The sequence below is a fragment of the Oncorhynchus kisutch genome, linkage group LG11, assembly GCF_002021735.2.
Source record: "Oncorhynchus kisutch isolate 150728-3 linkage group LG11, Okis_V2, whole genome shotgun sequence".
Classification (NCBI taxonomy): Eukaryota; Metazoa; Chordata; class Actinopteri; order Salmoniformes; family Salmonidae; genus Oncorhynchus; species Oncorhynchus kisutch.
Window position 1 is genome coordinate 84,422,052 of NC_034184.2, and position 17,902 is coordinate 84,439,953.

Consider the following 17,902-nt stretch of genomic DNA (forward strand, 5'->3'; position numbering starts at 1 on the left):
AGGAGCAGAGGGTTAAGGTGAGGGTAAGAGACAGGCAGAGAGGAGCAGAGGGTTAAGGTGAGGGTAAGAGACAGGCAGAGAGGAGCAGAGGGTTAAGGTGAGGGTAAGAAACAGTCAGGGAGGAGCAGAGGGTTAAGGTGAGGGTAAGAGACAGGCAGAGAGGAGCAGAGGGTTAAGGTGAGGGTAAGAAACAGTCAGAGAGGAGCAGAGGTTTAAGGTGAGGGTCAGTGACAGGCAGAGAGGAGCAGAGGGTTTGGGTGAGGGTCAGTGAGTCAGAGAGGAGCAGAGGGTTAAGGTGAGGGTAAGAGACAGGCAGAGAGGAGCAGAGGGTTAAGGTGAGGGTAAGAAACAGTCAGAGAGGAGCAGAGGTTTAAGGTGAGGGTCAGTGACAGGCAGAGAGGAGCAGAGGGTTTGGGTGAGGGTCAGTGAGTCAGAGAGGAGCAGAGGGTTAAGGTGAGGGTCGGGGACAGGCAGAGAGGAGCAGAGGGTTAAGATGAGGGTAAGAGACAGTCAGAGAGGAGCAGAGGGTTAATGTGAGGGTCAGGGACAGTCAGAGAGGAGCAGAGGGTTAAGGTGAGGGTCAGTGACAGTCAGAGAGGAGCAGAGGGTTAAGGTGAGGGTCATTGACAGTCAGAGAGGAGCAGGGGGAGAAGGTGAGGGTCAGGGACAGTCAGAGAGGAGCAGAGGCTTAAGGTGAGGGTCAGTGACAGTCAGAGAGGAGCAGAGGGTTAAGGTGAGGGTCCGGGACAGTCAGAGAGGAGCAGAGGGTTAAGGTGAGGGTAACAGACAGTCAGAGAGGAGTAGATGTTCAGGTGAGGGTAAGATACAGTCAGAGAGGAGCAGAGGGTTAATGTGAGGGTCAGGGACAGTCAGAGAGGAGCAGAGGGTTAAGGTGAGGGTAAGAGACAGTCAGAGAGGAGCAGAGGGTTAAGGTGAGGGTCAGGGACAGTCAGAGAGGAGCAGAGGGTTAAGGTGAGGGTAACAGACATTCAGAGACGAGTAGATGTTTCAGGTGAGGGTAAGAGACAGTCAGAGATGAGCAGAGGGTTAAGGTGAGGGTAAGAGACAGGCAGATAGGAGCAGAGGGTTAAGGTGAGGATAAGAGACAGGCAGAGAGGAGCAGAGGGTTAAGGTGAGGGTCAGAGACAGGAAGAGAGGAGCAGAGGGTTAAAGTGAGGGTATGAGACAGGCAGAGAGGAGCAGAGGGTTGAGGTCAGGGTCAGTGACAGTCAGAGAGGAGCAGAGGGTTAAGGTGAGGGTCAGTGACAGTCAGAGAGGAGCAGAGGGTTAAGGTGAGGGTAAGAGACAGGCAGAGAGGAGCAGAGGGTTAAGGTGAGGGTAAGAGACAGGCAGAGAGGAGCAGAGGGTTAAGGTGAGGGTAAGAGACAGGCAGAGAGGAGCAGAGGGTTAAGGTGAGGGTAAGAAACAGTCAGAGAGGAGCAGAGGGTTAAGGTGAGGGTAAGAGACAGGCAGAGAGGAGCAGAGGGTTAAGGTGAGGGTAAGAAACAGTCAGAGAGGAGCAGAGGTTTAAGGTGAGGGTCAGTGACAGGCAGAGAGGAGCAGAGGGTTTGGGTGAGGGTCAGTGAGTCAGAGAGGAGCAGAGGGTTAAGGTGAGGGTAAGAGACAGGCAGAGAGGAGCAGAGGGTTAAGGTGAGGGTAAGAAACAGTCAGAGAGGAGCAGAGGTTTAAGGTGAGGGTCAGTGACAGGCAGAGAGGAGCAGAGGGTTTGGGTGAGGGTCAGTGAGTCAGAGAGGAGCAGAGGATTAAGGTGAGGGTCGGGGACAGGCAGAGAGGAGCAGAGGGTTAATGTGAGGGTAAGAGACAGGCAGAGAGGAGCAGAGGGTTTGGGTGAGGGTCAGTGAGTCAGAGAGGAGCAGAGGGTTAAGGTGAGGGTCGGGGACAGGCAGAGAGGAGCAGAGGGTTAAGATGAGGGTAAGAGACAGTCAGAGAGGAGCAGAGGGTTAATGTGAGGGTCAGGGACAGTCAGAGAGGAGCAGAGGGTTAAGGTGAGGGTCAGTGACAGTCAGAGAGGAGCAGAGGGTTAAGGTGAGGGTAAGAGACAGTCAGAGAGGAGCAGAGGGTTAAGGTGAGGGTCAGGGACAGTCAGAGAGGAGCAGAGGGTTAAGGTGAGGGTAACAGACATTCAGAGACGAGTAGATGTTTCAGGTGAGGGTAAGAGACAGTCAGAGATGAGCAGAGGGTTAAGGTGAGGGTAAGAGACAGGCAGATAGGAGCAGAGGGTTAAGGTGAGGATAAGAGACAGGCAGAGAGGAGCAGAGGGTTAAGGTGAGGGTCAGAGACAGGAAGAGAGGAGCAGAGGGTTAAAGTGAGGGTCAGAGACAGGAAGAGAGGAGCAGAGGGTTACGGTGAGGGTATGAGACAGGCAGAGAGGAGCAGAGGGTTGAGGTGAGGGTCAGTGACAGTCAGAGAGGAGCAGAGGGTTAAGGTGAGGGTCAGTGACAGTCAGAGAGGAGCAGAGGGTTAAGGTGAGGGTAAGAGACAGGCAGAGAGGAGCAGAGGGTTAAGGTGAGGGTAAGAGACAGGCAGAGAGGAGCAGAGGGTTAAGTTGAGGGTAAGAGACAGGCAGAGAGGAGCAGAGGGTTAAGGTGAGGGTCAGGGACAGTCAGTGAGGAGCAGAGGGTTAATGTGAGGGTAAGAGACAGGCAGAGAGGAGCAGAGGGTTAAGGTGAGGGTCAGAGACAGGAAGAGAGGAGCAGAGGGTTAAGGTGAGGGTCAGAGACAGGAAGAGAGGAGCAGAGGGTTATGGTGAGGGTATGAGACAGGCAGAGAGGAGCAGAGGGTTGAGGTGAGGGTCAGTGACAGTCAGAGAGGAGCAGAGGGTTAAGGTGAGGGTCAGTGACAGTCAGAGAGGAGCAGAGGGTTAAGGTGAGGGTAAGAGACAGGCAGAGAGGAGCAGAGGGTTAAGGTGAGGGTAAGAGACAGGCAGAGAGGAGCAGAGGGTTAAGTTGAGGGTAAGAGACAGGCAGAGAGGAGCAGAGGGTTAAGGTGAGGGTCAGGGTTCCGCCCATCAAGATACAGGCAAAAGAGGAGCAGAGGGTTAAGGTGAGGGTAAGAGAAAGGCAGAGAGGAGCAGAGGGTTAAGGTGAGGGTCAGAGACAGGAAGAGAGGAGCAGAGGGTTACGGTGAGGGTATGAGTCAGGCAGAGAGGAGCAGAGGGTTGAGGTGAGGGTCAGTGACAGTCAGAGAGGAGCAGAGGGTTAAGGTGAGGGTCAGTGACAGTCAGAGAGGAGCAGAGGGTTAAGGTGAGGGTCAGAGACAGTCAGTGAGGAGCAGAGGGTTAATGTGAGGGTAAGAGACAGGCAGAGAGGAGCAGAGGGTTAAGGTGAGGGTCAGAGACAGGAAGAGAGGAGCAGAGGGTTAAGGTGAGGGTCAGAGACAGGAAGAGAGGAGCAGAGGGTTATGGTGAGGGTATGAGACAGGCAGAGAGGAGCAGAGGGTTGAGGTGAGGGTCAGTGACAGTCAGAGAGGAGCAGAGGGTTAAGGTGAGGGTCAGTGACAGTCAGAGAGGAGCAGAGGGTTAAGGTGAGGGTAAGAGACAGGCAGAGAGGAGCAGAGGGTTAAGGTGAGGGTAAGAGACAGGCAGAGAGGAGCAGAGGGTTAAGTTGAGGGTAAGAGACAGGCAGAGAGGAGCAGAGGGTTAAGGTGAGGGTCAGGGTTCCGCCCATCAAGATACAGGCAAAAGAGGAGCAGAGGGTTAAGGTGAGGGTAAGAGAAAGGCAGAGAGGAGCAGAGGGTTAAGGTGAGGGTCAGAGACAGGAAGAGAGGAGCAGAGGGTTACGGTGAGGGTATGAGTCAGGCAGAGAGGAGCAGAGGGTTGAGGTGAGGGTCAGTGACAGTCAGAGAGGAGCAGAGGGTTAAGGTGAGGGTCAGTGACAGTCAGAGAGGAGCAGAGGGTTAAGGTGAGGGTCAGAGACAGGAAGAGATGAGCAGAGGGTTAAGGTGAGGGTCAGAGACAGGAAGAGAGGAGCAGAGGGTTATGGTGAGGGTATGAGACAGGCAGAGAGGAGCAGAGGGTTGAGGTGAGGGTCAGTGACAGTCAGAGAGGAGCAGAGGGTTAAGGTGAGGGTCAGTGACAGTCAGAGAGGAGCAGAGGGTTAAGGTGAGGGTAAGAGACAGGCAGAGAGGAGCAGAGGGTTAAGGTGAGGGTCAGGGACAGTCAGAGAGGAGTAGAGGGTTAATGTGAGGGTAAGAGACAGGCAGAGAGGAGCAAAGGGTTAGGGTGAGGGTCAGTGAGTCAGAGAGGAGCAGAGGGTTAAGGTGAGGGTCAGGGACAGGCAGAGAGGAGCAGAGGGTTAAGGTGAGGGTGAGAGACAGTCAGAGAGGAGTAGATGTTTCAGGTGAGGGTAAGAGACAGTCAGAGAGGAGCAGAGGGTTAAGGTGAGGGTAAGAGACAGGCAGAGAGGAGCAGAGGGTTAAGGTGAGGATAAGAGACAGGCAGAGAGGAGCAGAGGGTTAAGGTGAGGGTCAGGGACAGTCAGAGAGGAGCAGAGGGTTAATGTGAGAGTAAGAGACAGGCAGAGAGGAGCAGAGGGTTAAGGTGAGGGTAAGAGACAGGCAGAGAGGAGCAGAGGGTTAATGTGAGGGTAAGAGACAGGCAGAGAGGAGCAGAGGGTTAATGTGAGGGTAAGAGACAAGCAGAGAGGAGCAGAAGTTTAAGGTGAGGGTAAGAGACAGTCAGAGAGGAGCAGATGTTTAAGATGAGGGTAAGAGACAGGCAGAGAGGAGCAGAGGGTTAATGTGAGGGTCAGGGACAGTCAGAGAGGAGCAGAGGGTTAAGATGAGGGTCAGTGACAGTCAAAGAGGAGCAGAGGGTTAGGGTGAGGGTAAGAGACAGGCAGAGAGGAGCAGGGGGTTAAGGTGAGGGTAAGAAACAGTCAGAGAGGAGCAGAGGGTTAAGGTGAGGGTCAGTGACAGTCAGAGAGGAGCAGAGGGTTAAGGTGAGGGTCAGTGACAGTCAGAGAGGAGCAGAGGGTTAAGGTGAGGGTCAGTGACAGTCAGAGAGGAGCAGAGGGTTAAGGTGAGGGTCAGGGACAGTCAGAGAGGAGCAGGGGGAGAAGAGCAGATGTCATTGGGACAGTGTTTGTGTCCTTATGCTACAGCCTCGTCCTCTCTCCTCCCCTGTCCCTCAGACCACCTCATTGCTGCTATTCCATTGTCATTCATTTGGTGTCACTGGGGTTCGTGGGATTGGTTCATTTTCCCACTGCCAGGAGTGAATGATCATTCCCCCCATACTCATCACACATACACTATGTTCCTCCTTGCTGTCTGAAAAGAGCATGCTTGGCTCTCTCACACACACACACACACACACACACACACACACACACACACACACACACACACACACACACACACACACAGTTTATGTGTGAGGTCCCCACTGAGACCATTCAGGTGGAACTGAAGCCTCCATTCTACAATGACAGCGGAAGAAAATAATTTATGAGCTCCTAGTTAAATTCAACAAGAATCCTTCTAATATGTGATACATTAAGAATCGTCGATATCTGCATTATAGCCCGTTACATTATTCCGTGGCAACTCTGACTTACCATGTAGAACAGTCTATAAAACGATTTTACTGATCATGAAATTAAGTCTGAACAAAATATGTCAATGTTAAATCTAAAACGTTATAACAGTAGAATTGGCTCCCGGGTGGCACAGCCGTCTAAGGCATTGCATCTCAGGGCAAGAGGCGTCACTTACAGTCCCTGGTTCTAACCCAGGCTGTATCACATCCGGTCGTCATTGGGAGTCCCCCGCACAGGTTTGTCCGGGTTAGGGTATCGCCGGGGTAGGCAGTCATTGTAAATAAGAATTTGTTCTTAACTGACTTGCCTAGTTAAATAAAGGTTCAAACATTTAAATTCAAAAATACATTGAATAAAGATGTTATTGTTAATCGAAAATGCATCAGATAGTTTAGTTAGTTATTCAAATCTATAAGTAGCCTTATCAAATACAAGGGTCTTGTTTTCAAACGAAAAGCATAAATGTAGTGTAACCAGAATTGAATCTAATTGTGTTTCGATATTTTCGATTTTCACTAATATGTTAAATTAATTAAATATGTCCCCAAAATATGTTCGTGGTCAATTACATTGTAAAATCAACATCAGTTGTCCTTTCTCGATCTGAATACTGTTTGCGTAATATATATGTCAAGGCATTATCGTTGAAAACAAACTAACCCAGGCTTATTTTCATGCTATTATTTAATTCATATTTATTAGAAAGCCGATGCTTTTAAACAGTTAAACACAGATACACACGAGACACGAAACAGACAGTCGGTAAAAGCACAGTCAGCCATGAAAGACCGAAATAGGATGGATTTAGAGGTAGCACGATAAACATTGTATGCCGATAAATTAACACGTTTAAATTAACACAAGTCCAGGGATACATGTATAAATGAAAAACTTGTAAACAGCATTTTTAAATAATAATGCAAGCCGATTTTAATGCTGAACTATAAGAAACTGTGCTCAACGAACGTTAATACATGTTGTATGTAACATTTCGTTAAAATCTTGCATTATTACATTGATCAACACCAATAATTAACCAAATAACACAAATAACTAAAGATTTTAGACAGAAAAAAAAACGTCTTCTCATTACATCAAAACAGATTCGAAAAAATAAATACATTTAACAAAAGAAAGTTATGTACAGTGTGTCATACAATACAGTAAAGTTGTGCTATTAAATATATTTACAATAGTTATTATCTTTAAAAAAAATGTTTTTGGAAGTGTCCTAGCAACGATTTGAGCTCTAATCGAAATGTATTCGGCACATTCTAGAATGCCACATTCTAATTCTATGGAATGGTTTTAGTTCCAGGGTCGATATTCTGGGTTCAGAACCGTCAGTCCTGTGTACGAGATGTTCTCCTCCGTCAGTCTTTGCGTCCTGCAGTCCTTGGTGACTGAAAGCATCGTTGTTGTATCCTCAAAAGATCCGTTTATTGAGATGGTAGTGGTTTCTGAGAGGGGTCTTTCTGTCAATAATGAAAAGATAATATTTTACAATGAAAATCCATATTAGGCAATTAATCAACACATAAGTACTGTCCTATAGTTCTGTATTTATCCTGTATTTTGGTTTTGCATTCAAGATATAGGCCTATACTTTGGTACAAACGTGTCCTATTCCTTCAGTAGGCTATTTAGTGACAATCAAATCTTACTTGTGTGACTCTTCATGTGGTTATTGAGTTCTGTCGCTTCTTGAAAGGTGCTTCTACACACGTCGCACGGGTAGGGTTTATCCTTGGCGTGGGTGCGCCGGACGTGGCTGTCGTGAGCCGCGTGCGAGGCGAAGGCTTTCCCGCAGTGTTTACACTTGAAAGGCCGCTCTCCGGAGTGCTGGCGGATGTGCGTGCGCAGGATGCTGGAGGCAGTAAAGGCCTAGAGTCGAGAACATAGAAGTTTGAGTGAAACTCCTGGAACTGGAGAATATGCACTCAGTAGTTCTGATAATATTTAGGTAACTGACTTTTTCTACTTTTAACAACGCGACAGATTGTTCATGGCAATTAAATACAATTGTACCCAGGCCTGATATTTGAGTCAATTCGATTTCAAAACAGGCTACCTTATAATTTGGAGATGTTGAAAACACTAGCAAGTAGATAACATTGTTAACAACAGGGGTTTGGGATTAAACAACATTATTTAAGTAGTCTAGGCCTACATAAAAACCGAAGAGGAGGATCTCATACCCTACAAACAACAAAGAAAACGTCTGTTCCTTTGAGAGCCGTAAATTCAGAGTGTAATCTCGGGGAGAGGGAGGGACAATAGGGTGGGTGTACATCTGGCGCTAATCACCATGGAAGTGTCTCGGTGGAGCGTGCCTGCAGGCTGCACGACGAGACCATAACGAGGAGGCTCACGCCAAAATGCACCATTTAAAATGGGGGGGGGGGGCTTCTAAAATGGTGAGCTCGAAATCCATCGGGGTCTTACCTCACACGCCCACCGAGGATTGTACACACACTCTTCCATGCTTACCTTGTTACAGTGTACACACACACACACTCTCTCTCTCTCTCTCTCTCTCTTCTATGCTTACCTTGTTACAGTACACACACTTGTAAGGGCGCTCTCCAGAGTGCACGCGCATGTGTTTGTTGAGACTTGAAGACTGAGAGAAACTCTTCCCACACACTGAGCACTAGGAAGGAAGAGAGGAGAGAAATGAAGGATGAGGATTTTTATTTATTTTTAAAATCTAAATACGGAGGGGGGGGGGATTAAGGAAAGACTACAGTACCCTTCACTTATAGATTATCATCATCTTTTGACACACAAAGAACATTTAAAAAAAACAAAGATGGTGAGAAACAAAGACACAAGATGTGCAGGAGAGGTAAAAAAATGAGAAAAAAAGAAAGATAACTTAGGGGCTTCTAAAATGTAAGAGCAAAGTACTCTTCCTTCAGAAAGTTTTCAGACCCCTTGACTTATTCCAAATTGTATTGTATTACAGCCTGAATTCAAAATCAATTAAGTGTATTTTTTTCTCTCTCACCCATCTACACACAATACCCCATAATGACAAATTGAAAACATGTTTTTCTTCCAAATTTATTGAAACTTAAATACAGAAATATCTCATTTACATAAGTAGTCACACCCGAGTCAATACTTTGTAGAAGTACCTTCAGCGGTGATTACAGCTTTGAGTCGTCTTGGATATGTCTGTATCAGCTTTGAGTCCTCTTGGATATGTCTGTATCAGCTTTGAGTCCTCTTGGATATGTCTGTATCAGCTTTGAGTCCTCTTGGATATGTCTGTACCAGCTTTGAGTCGTCTTGGATATGTCTGTATCAGCTTTGAGTCCTCTTGGATATGTCTGTACCAGCTTTGAGTTGTCTTGGATATGGCTGTATCAGCTTTGAGTCGTCTTGGATATGTCTGTATCAGCTTTGAGTCATCTTGGATATGTCTGTATCAGCTTTGAGTCCTCTTGGATATGTCTGTATCAGCTTTGAGTCCTCTTGGATATGTCTGTATCAGCTTTGAGTCCTCTTGGATATGTCTGTATCAGCTTTGAGTTGTCTTGGGTATGTCTGTAACAGCTTTGAGTCATCTTGGATATGTCTGTATCAGCTTTGAGTCCTCTTGGATATGTCTGTATCAGCTTTGAGTCCTCTTGGATATGTCTGTATCAGCTTTGAGTCCTCTTGGATATGTCTGTACCAGCTTTGAGTCGTCTTGGATATGTCTGTATCAGCTTTGAGTCCTCTTGGATATGTCTGTACCAGCTTTGAGTTGTCTTGGATATGGCTGTATCAGCTTTGAGTCGTCTTGGATATGTCTGTATCAGCTTTGAGTCATCTTGGATATGTCTGTATCAGCTTTGAGTCCTCTTGGATATGTCTGTATCAGCTTTGAGTCCTCTTGGATATGTCTGTATCAGCTTTGAGTCCTCTTGGATATGTCTGTATCAGCTTTGAGTTGTCTTGGGTATGTCTGTAACAGCTTTGAGTCATCTTGGATATGTCTGTATCAGCTTTGAGTCCTCTTGGATATGTCTGTATCAGCTTTGAGTCGTCTTGGATATGTCTGTATCAGCTTTGAGTCATCTTGGATATGTCTGTATCAGCTTTGAGTCGTCTTGGGTATATCTGGAACAGCTTTGAGTCGTCTTGGATATGTCTGTATCAGCTTTGAGTCGTCTTGGATATGTCTGTATCAGCTTTGAGTCGTCTTGGATATGTCTGTATCAGCTTTGAGTCGTCTTGGGTATATCTGGAACAGCTTTGAGTCGTCTTGGATATGTCTGTATCAGCTTTGAGTCGTCTTGGATATGTCTGTATCAGCTTTGAGTCCTCTTGGATATGTCTGTATCAGCTTTGAGTCCTCTTGGATATGTCTGTATCAGCTTTGAGTCCTCTTGGATATGTCTGTACCAGCTTTGAGTCGTCTTGGATATGTCTGTATCAGCTTTGAGTCCTCTTGGATATGTCTGTACCAGCTTTGAGTTGTCTTGGATATGTCTGTATCAGCTTTGAGTCGTCTTGGATATGTCTGTATCAGCTTTGAGTCATCTTGGATATGTCTGTATCAGCTTTGAGTCCTCTTGGATATGTCTGTATCAGCTTTGAGTCCTCTTGGATATGTCTGTATCAGCTTTGAGTCCTCTTGGATATGTCTGTATCAGCTTTGAGTTGTCTTGGGTATGTCTGTAACAGCTTTGAGTCATCTTGGATATGTCTGTATCAGCTTTGAGTCCTCTTGGATATGTCTGTATCAGCTTTGAGTCGTCTTGGATATGTCTGTATCAGCTTTGAGTCATCTTGGATATGTCTGTATCAGCTTTGAGTCATCTTGGATATGTCTGTATCAGCTTTGAGTCGTCTTGGGTATATCTGGAACAGCTTTGAGTCGTCTTGGATATGTCTGTATCAGCTTTGAGTCGTCTTGGATATGTCTGTATCAGCTTTGAGTCGTCTTGGATATGTCTGTATCAGCTTTGAGTCGTCTTGGGTATATCTGGAACAGCTTTGAGTCGTCTTGGATATGTCTGTATCAGCTTTGAGTCGTCTTGGATATGTCTGTATCAGCTTTGAGTCGTCTTGGTTATGTCTGTATCTGCTTGGGTATGTCTGTATCAGCTTTGAGTCATCTTGAATATGTCTGTATCAGCTTTGCACGTCTGGATTTGAGGATTCTTCCTCCCATTCTTCCTTGCAGATTATCTCAAGCTCTGTTAAATTAGATGGGGAGCGGTGGCGAAAAGCAATCTTCAAGTCTTTCCACAGATTTTCAATGGGATTCCAGTCTAGACTTTTGCTGCAGCCATTCAAGGACTTTAACACTGTTGCGCTGAAGCCATTCCAGGGTTGCTTTGGCCGTATGATTGGGGTTGGAACATAAATCTTCGCCCCAGTCTAATGTTCTCGTCGAGGATTTGCTCTATTCATGGTTCCCTCTACCCTCACCAGTCTCCCAGTCCCTGCTGCTGAAAAGTATCCCCATAGCATGATGCTACCACCACCATGCTTCACGGTAGGGAGGGCGTTAGACGGGCGATGAGCTGTGCCTGGTTTTCTCCAGATAAAAGTTCTTTCCATTCAGGCCAAAAGAGTTACATTTTTGTCTCATTATACCACAGAATCTTTTGCCTTTATGATGTGGCTTTTTCCAAACTCCAGGCATGCTGTCATGTGCCTGTTTCTCAGGAGTGGCTTCCGACTGGCCACCCTCTCATCAAGCCCAGATTGGTGCAGCGCTGTAGAGACTGTTGTCCTTCTGGCAGGTTCTCCCATCTCAGCCAAGGGAACTCTGTAGTTCTGTCAGAGTGGTCATTGGGTTCTTTGTCACCTCCCTGACCAAGGTCCTTCTTGCCCGGTGCTCAGTCTGGTCGGACTGCCAGCTCTAGGCAGTCTGGGTAGTGGCATATTTGTTCCATTTCCCAATGATGCTCTTGGAAACTTTCAACACTCTAGAAATGGTTTTATACCTTCCCCCAGATACAGTGGGGAGAACAAGTATTTGATACACTGCCGATTTTGCAGGTTTTCCTACTTACAAAGCATGTAGAGGTCTGTATTTTTTTTTTATCATAGGTACACTTCAACTGTGAGAGACGGAATCTAAAACAAAAATCCAGAAAATCACATTGTATGATTTTTAAGTAATTCATTTGCATTTTATTGCAAGACATAAGTATTTGATACATCAGAAAAGCAGAACTTAATATTTGGTACAGAAACCTTTGTTTGCAATTACAAAGATCATATGTTTCCTGTAGTTCTTGGCCAGGTTTGCACACACTGCAGCAGGGATTTTGGCCCACTCCTCCATACAGACCTTCTCCAGATCCTTCAGGTTTCGGGGCTGTCGCTGGGCAATAAGGACTTTCAGCTCCCTCCAAAGATTTTCTATTGGGTTCAGGTCTGGAGACTGGCTTGTCCACTCCAGGACCTTGAGATGCTTCTTACGGAGCCACTCCTTAGTTGCCCTGGCTGTGTGTTTTGGGTCGTTTTCATGCTGGAAGACCAGCCACGGCCCATCTTCAATGCTCTTACTGAGGGAAGGAGGTTGTTGGCCAAGATCTCGCGATACATGGCCCCAACCATCCTCCCCTCAATATGGGGATGTCGTCCTGTCCCCTTTGGAGAAAAGCATCCCCAAAGAATGATGTTTCCATCTCCATGCTTCACGGTTGGGATGATGTTCTTGGGGTTGTACTCATCATTCTTCTTCCTCCAAACACGGCGAGTGGAGTTTAGACCAAAAAGCTATATTTTTGTCTCATCAGACCACATGACCTTCTCCCATTCCTCCTCTGGATTATCCAGATGGTCATTGGCAAACTTCAGACGGGCCTGGACATGTGCTGGCTTGAGCAGGGGGACCTTGCGTGCGCTGCAGGATTATAATCCATGATGCCGTAGTGTGTTACTAATGGTTTTTCTTTGAGACTGTGGTCCCAGCTCTCTTCAGGTCATTGACCAGGTCCTGCCGTGTAGTTCTGATCCCTCACCTTCCTCATGATCATTGATGCCCCACGAGGTGAGATCTTGCATGGAGCCCCAGACCGAGGGTGATTGACCGTCATCTTGAACTTCTTCCATTTTCTAATAATTGCGCCAACAGTTGTTGCCTTCTCACCAAGCTGCTTGCCTATTGTCCTGTAGCCCATCCCAGCCTTGTGCAGGTCTACAATTTTATCCCTGATGTCCTTACACAGCTCTCTGGTCTTGGCCATTGTGGAGAGGTTGGAGTCTGTTTGATTGAGTGTGTGGACAGGTGTCTTTTATACAGGTAACGAGTTCAAACAGGTGCAGTTAATACAGGTAATGAGTGGAGAACAGGAGGGCTTCTTAAAGAAAAACTAACTGGTCTGTGAGAGCCGGAATTCTTACTGGTTTCTTACTGGTTACTCATGCAATAAAATGCAAATTAATTACTTAAAAATCATACAATGTGATTTTCTGGATTTTTGTTTTAGATTCCGTCTCTCACAGTTGAAGTGTACCTATGATAAAGAAAATTACAGACCTCTCCATGCTTTGTAAGTAGGAAAACCTGCAAAATCGGCAGTGTATCAAATACTTGTTCTCCCCACTGTATGTGCCTCGTCACAATTCTATCTCAGAGATCTACGGACAGTTCCTTGGGCTTCATGGTATAGTTCCTGCTCTGACATGCACTGTCAACTGTAGGACCTTATATAGACAGGTATGTTTCTAAATCATGTCCAAACTATTTAATTGGCCACAGGTGGACTCCATCCAATCATGTTGTAGTGACATCTCAAAGATGATCGAAGGAAATTGGATGCATGTCATAGCAAAGGTGTGTGAATTTAATTGGCCACAGGTGGACTCCATCCAATCATGTTGTAGTGACATCTCAAAGATGATCGAAGGAAATTGGATGCATGTCATAGCAAAGGGGCGTGAATACCTATGTACATGGAAATGATTTATTTCTGTATTTCGATACATTACAAACATAAAAAAATTTAAAAGTGTGTCTCCACTTTGTCATTATTGGGTATTGTGTGTAGATGAGTGAGAGAGGAAAAAAAAACAAGACAATTGATTCCATTTTGAATTCAGGCTGTAACACAACAAAATGTGTAATAAGTCAAAGGGTCTGAGTACTTCCCGTATACCTTATGTGGTCTGTGTTTCTCGTGAACGTGTAGTATATGGATCCTCAATCGGTCTCTCTTCTCAAACGACCTGCTGCAGAGGTTGCACGGGAACTTCCGGTCACCCTGGTCCACGCAGCGCGTGTACTTCAGATGTTTGTCTCTGTAGTACTGATAGGTGAACACTTTGCCACACCGATCACACTTAAAACCCTCTCCAGAATCTGAAAGAGGAAAACGGCAGGGAACGCCTTGGTAAATTGCAGTGGCGTCGTTGTCACTAGAAATAAACACGTTCGATACACTTATAGAATAGAATTAAGCAACATCCTACCCATGGTATATGGTCTGATATACCACGGCTGTGAGCCAATCAGCATACAGGGCTCGAACCACCCAGTTTATAACAGAGAATATAATGAGCCCAGTAGAGTATATGTGCATATATTAAACATGCAAATAGGTATGCACGAATAACGTGCCATATATGCCACCCACAAATGAAGTTCCCACTGAAAAAAATTTAATAATTATATTCTATATGAACTGTCCTTACCTTCAATTGGAAGCATGGTATTCCCCTCCTCCAGCGAGTCCTTCAGAGTGAGAGGAATCCCCAGGAACTGAACATAGCAGTCCCCGTACCAGACCAGCAGCTCCTGGCCAGGCTGGACCTCCTTACAGGCCTCGTAGAAGATCTGTCCCTTACTCTGTACCGCGATCAGGTTCTGCTCTTCTGGGAAGCGTGCGCACTTCACTAGGGACATCCAGTTACCGGACGAGCCCCGGCCGTCGACAAAGTGACTCAACCCGCCATTCTCGAACACCTGGATCAACGGACAGGGAGAACATGTTGTTGTTAGACTCTTAGAATTTCTTTTTTTCCCCTATAGAACAAAAAAGGGTTCTAATCGCTTGCTTCCTATATGGAACACCTATATAGAACCCTTTCATCACAGGGTTCTTTGATCAGAACCCCAAGGGTGGTTCAACTCTTTATTTATAATGGTTTATATATTGAACTCTTTATGGTGCCATTTATGAATTATGGCTACTACTAATACATTTTAATATTTATAGCTAAGAATATAATATAATAAACAATTAAATAATGAACACCTGAATACCTGCATAGTTTTTAGATGTTGATGTTGTCTTTATATACCAACATAGTTTGGAAATATGTACTGGTGGACCGGGAGGTATTTGTTCGTTTGAATGATGGCCCATGTCAATCTTGGCATCAACTCTGGCTGACATCTCTATGGACCAGTACGGTATGGCTTGTTGTTGCCTTATCGGTAGGCTTTTTGCAAGTTCAATCACTGTCCTCTTGTGATGTTTATGCTAGAATGGCAGTTACATTTTGAATTGACCAAAAGGTTTTTATTTAGAACCCTTTTTTTGTTTTTAAATCTAAGAGTGTATACATTTATTAGATACATGATTTCCTCTAGCTAGCATTTAGTTAGCAACAGCGTGTTTGTATGAACCTGGCCGTTTGCCACAGCGACCTCGGCTCTCCCCCTGCCATAGAGAGGTAACCTGTCGGACGTCGTCAGCTAGTCGTTTTTCTAACCTGGCGAAATCATAGCAGCAAGCATCATTAATATGGATATAAATGGCAATGCAAAACAGCTGAAACCAAATGAAAAGGGGGCTAGTTAACTGACATTTCACAAGCGTGATGTGACTGTGTTAGCTTTCTGTTCGCTGCTGTCTGCTCAAATTCACATTACACTCTGGGTAGGGATATAACTCTCAAGGTCCTATATAGGCCTGAAGCTTTGTTAGTAAAGGGCTCTTTCATTTCGTCCAAAGAAGCAACATGTTCGATATAGAACTCCAAAAATCACTTATTTTCATGGCACAGAAGTTGACGTGGCTACAAATGGTTTAAACTGCACAGGGGGGTTTAGGCCCACATTTACGCACGAGTTTACATTTACAAAGCTGGTTAATGGACAACTGGTTAATGGACAACATAAAACACAAAAGTTAAAAAAAATACAACAAATAAAAACGTTTATCTAACGATAAATAAAACACACACAAAATAAAACATCATATAATAACTGACCTCCCACATCAGCGTGTTGTCGTCATATGTTTTGATCTCGCTGGTATTGACCAGTTTCCCCTGAAATGGGCCGAACCGGGTTCCCTTTGTGATGGCGCTCTTCTCTGCGTAAACTCCGTAGTGGGACAAACTGCCGTACCTTGTCTGGTGGATAGATAACCCTGTAAGTGACATTTAAAAACACGTTAAACGTAACACCCTTTACACAGAGACAGACAGAGAGACAGAGAGAGAGAGAGAGAGAGAGAGAGAGAGAGAGAGAGAGAGAGAGAGAGAGAGAGAGAGAGAGGGGTAAGAGATATTACCTTCTGGAAGTCCAAGCGCCTCAGTTTCCAAGGTGAGTTGTTCGCTGTTGCAAACTGTTGAAGAGAATGTTGCTGGTCATCAATGGTGAACATTACAAATCGAACACAGACGACTGACAATATGAGCTGGTTTCTCAGACCTAGATTAACCCTCCTGGAATTGACCGTTTGGTTTCATGATATAGGTAAACCATAAAGTCCCCGTTAGAAATACATCCTTATTGCCTACTGATTAATAATCCAGCCCCAAGTGGTTGTTGCATCTTTTTTTTATATTTAACTGGGCAAGTCAGTTAACAATACATTCTCAACAGTCTACCGGGGAACTGCCTTGTTAAGGGGCAGAACGACAGATGTTTACCTTGTCAGCTCGGGGATTCGATCCAGCAACCTTTCGTTTACTGGTCTAACCACTAGGCTACCTTCCGCCCCGCATCTAACAATGTTAACTTCTTCCGAACATACTTTTGGACAGCTGAAGCAAGCACACACGTTTTCCTTTAAGGAAATTAACCTTTATAGTTTCGCCAACATTTCAAATAGCTGTATCTGTCTACCTGAGTTCCCAAGCAGGGCTACTCCGGAGATGGCTTGACCGGAATTATGCACCTGGCTCCGGGAACATCCATACAGGACCATGAAAAGGTCGTCCTCGCTGAAACTATAAGTGCGCGTTTTCTCCGGTGATAGTTCGGTTCCCCTGAGGTGGAATAAACTTTCTTTAGACGGTGAGGGAGCGGAGGACCTCTTGCTCGAGACGGGACTGCTGAAGTCTGATAGGCCTACAGATAACGGGCCGATGGCGTGCTCGGTCACCACCGCTGCCAGCTCCTCGTGCTTGGAGTAAATCGTGTGTCCTACTCCCGGCATCATCCGGTTGAAGTAGGGGATGTGCGATACGTTAAAGATCTGCTCGTGAAGAACGTTAACGGCGGTGGCTTGGTGGCCGCCGTTGCCGAAGAACGAGGGTGTTCCGGTGGTGAAGTTGAACGGCATGACTGCCTGGGTGTCGGTGACTAGCCGTCCCAGAGACTTGAGCGGGTGGAGGGGATGCTGAGAGCTCCTGAAGATGTTCATGTAGTGGTGGGCTCCGGGCAGCGGGGCAGCGTAGTAACCCGAACCCCGGACAGGCCTGCCTTTGAGGGGGTTGGAGTGGAACGGCTTGTCCTTCACGGCGGGGATGCTGGACAGAGACATCACAGCAGGCGGGGAGGCAGAGCCAATCTGTGATGATTTGAATAGGAATAGTCGACGTTGTAGCTATTCGGCCTGGAGAGAGATAGAGGTGGAGAGATTTTAGCTTTATTTCCAGCAATTACCTTAAATATTTTTCTCAATTTAAGTTTTATCTCTCAAGTTTATTTTCTAGATCATTATTTGAAGATGAATAAACCGATTTCAATTAGGGAACATAATTAAATCAATTAGGCTACAATAATGGAATTTGGTAACGAACAAATTATGCATGCTTTTTAAAGGCCTTTATCCGCCCAAAATACATTTAAAGAGAATACAATTAATTGTTGGTAAGTTATTTTAAAAAACGTCATCAATATATTTCTGTCAAATCACAGGATTGCTGAACGAAATACAAACATTGCTATAAGCCTGTATCACAATATTCATGTCAATTAACGAAAGAAAAAAGGTTGTATTTTCAATTATCGCACAATATGAAAATATCTTATTTTACATTCATCTAATCGCTATTAGAATAATACAAATCTTATACGGCTACAGCAGTTTAACAAGATCGAATTTCTGCAGGAACGGATGGTTCCAAAATCTTAAAACGAATTATATTAAAAGTCATACACATATTTTGTCACTTTACAAATTCATGAAAATGTATTCCTAAATTTGAGAGCA

The 17,902-nt window shown here is 45.5% G+C and overlaps 1 protein-coding gene across 1 annotated transcript; it reads right to left on the reverse strand.

The window, feature by feature from the left end:
• Positions 1–6,866: 6,866 nt before the first annotated feature.
• LOC109878012 (PR domain zinc finger protein 14-like) lies at positions 6,867–17,266 on the reverse strand. Its single transcript, XM_020470244.2, has 8 exons — positions 16,591–17,266; positions 16,034–16,087; positions 15,729–15,889; positions 14,205–14,475; positions 13,670–13,872; positions 8,110–8,211; positions 7,223–7,442; positions 6,867–7,033 (listed from the first exon to the last, which is right to left on the reverse strand). Exons 1-8 carry the CDS (start codon positions 17,228–17,230, stop codon positions 6,867–6,869), a joined length of 1,818 nt encoding a protein of 605 aa, XP_020325833.2. The 5' UTR covers positions 17,231–17,266.
• Positions 17,267–17,902: the final 636 nt, after the last annotated feature.

Bases quoted from the DNA above. Each gene is read 5' to 3' on its own strand.
- LOC109878012 (XM_020470244.2), bottom strand. From the start codon at position 17,230: ATGTCTCTGTCCAGCATCCCCGCCGTGAAGGACAAGCCGTTCCACTCC. The intron at 15,890-16,033 runs GTAATATCTCTT...TGTCACTTACAG, and splicing joins GGCGCTTGGACTTCCAGAAG to GGTTATCTATCCACCAGACA. The intron at 7,034-7,222 runs GTAAGATTTGAT...CATTATTGACAG, and splicing joins CCACATGAAGAGTCACACAA to AAAGACCCCTCTCAGAAACC.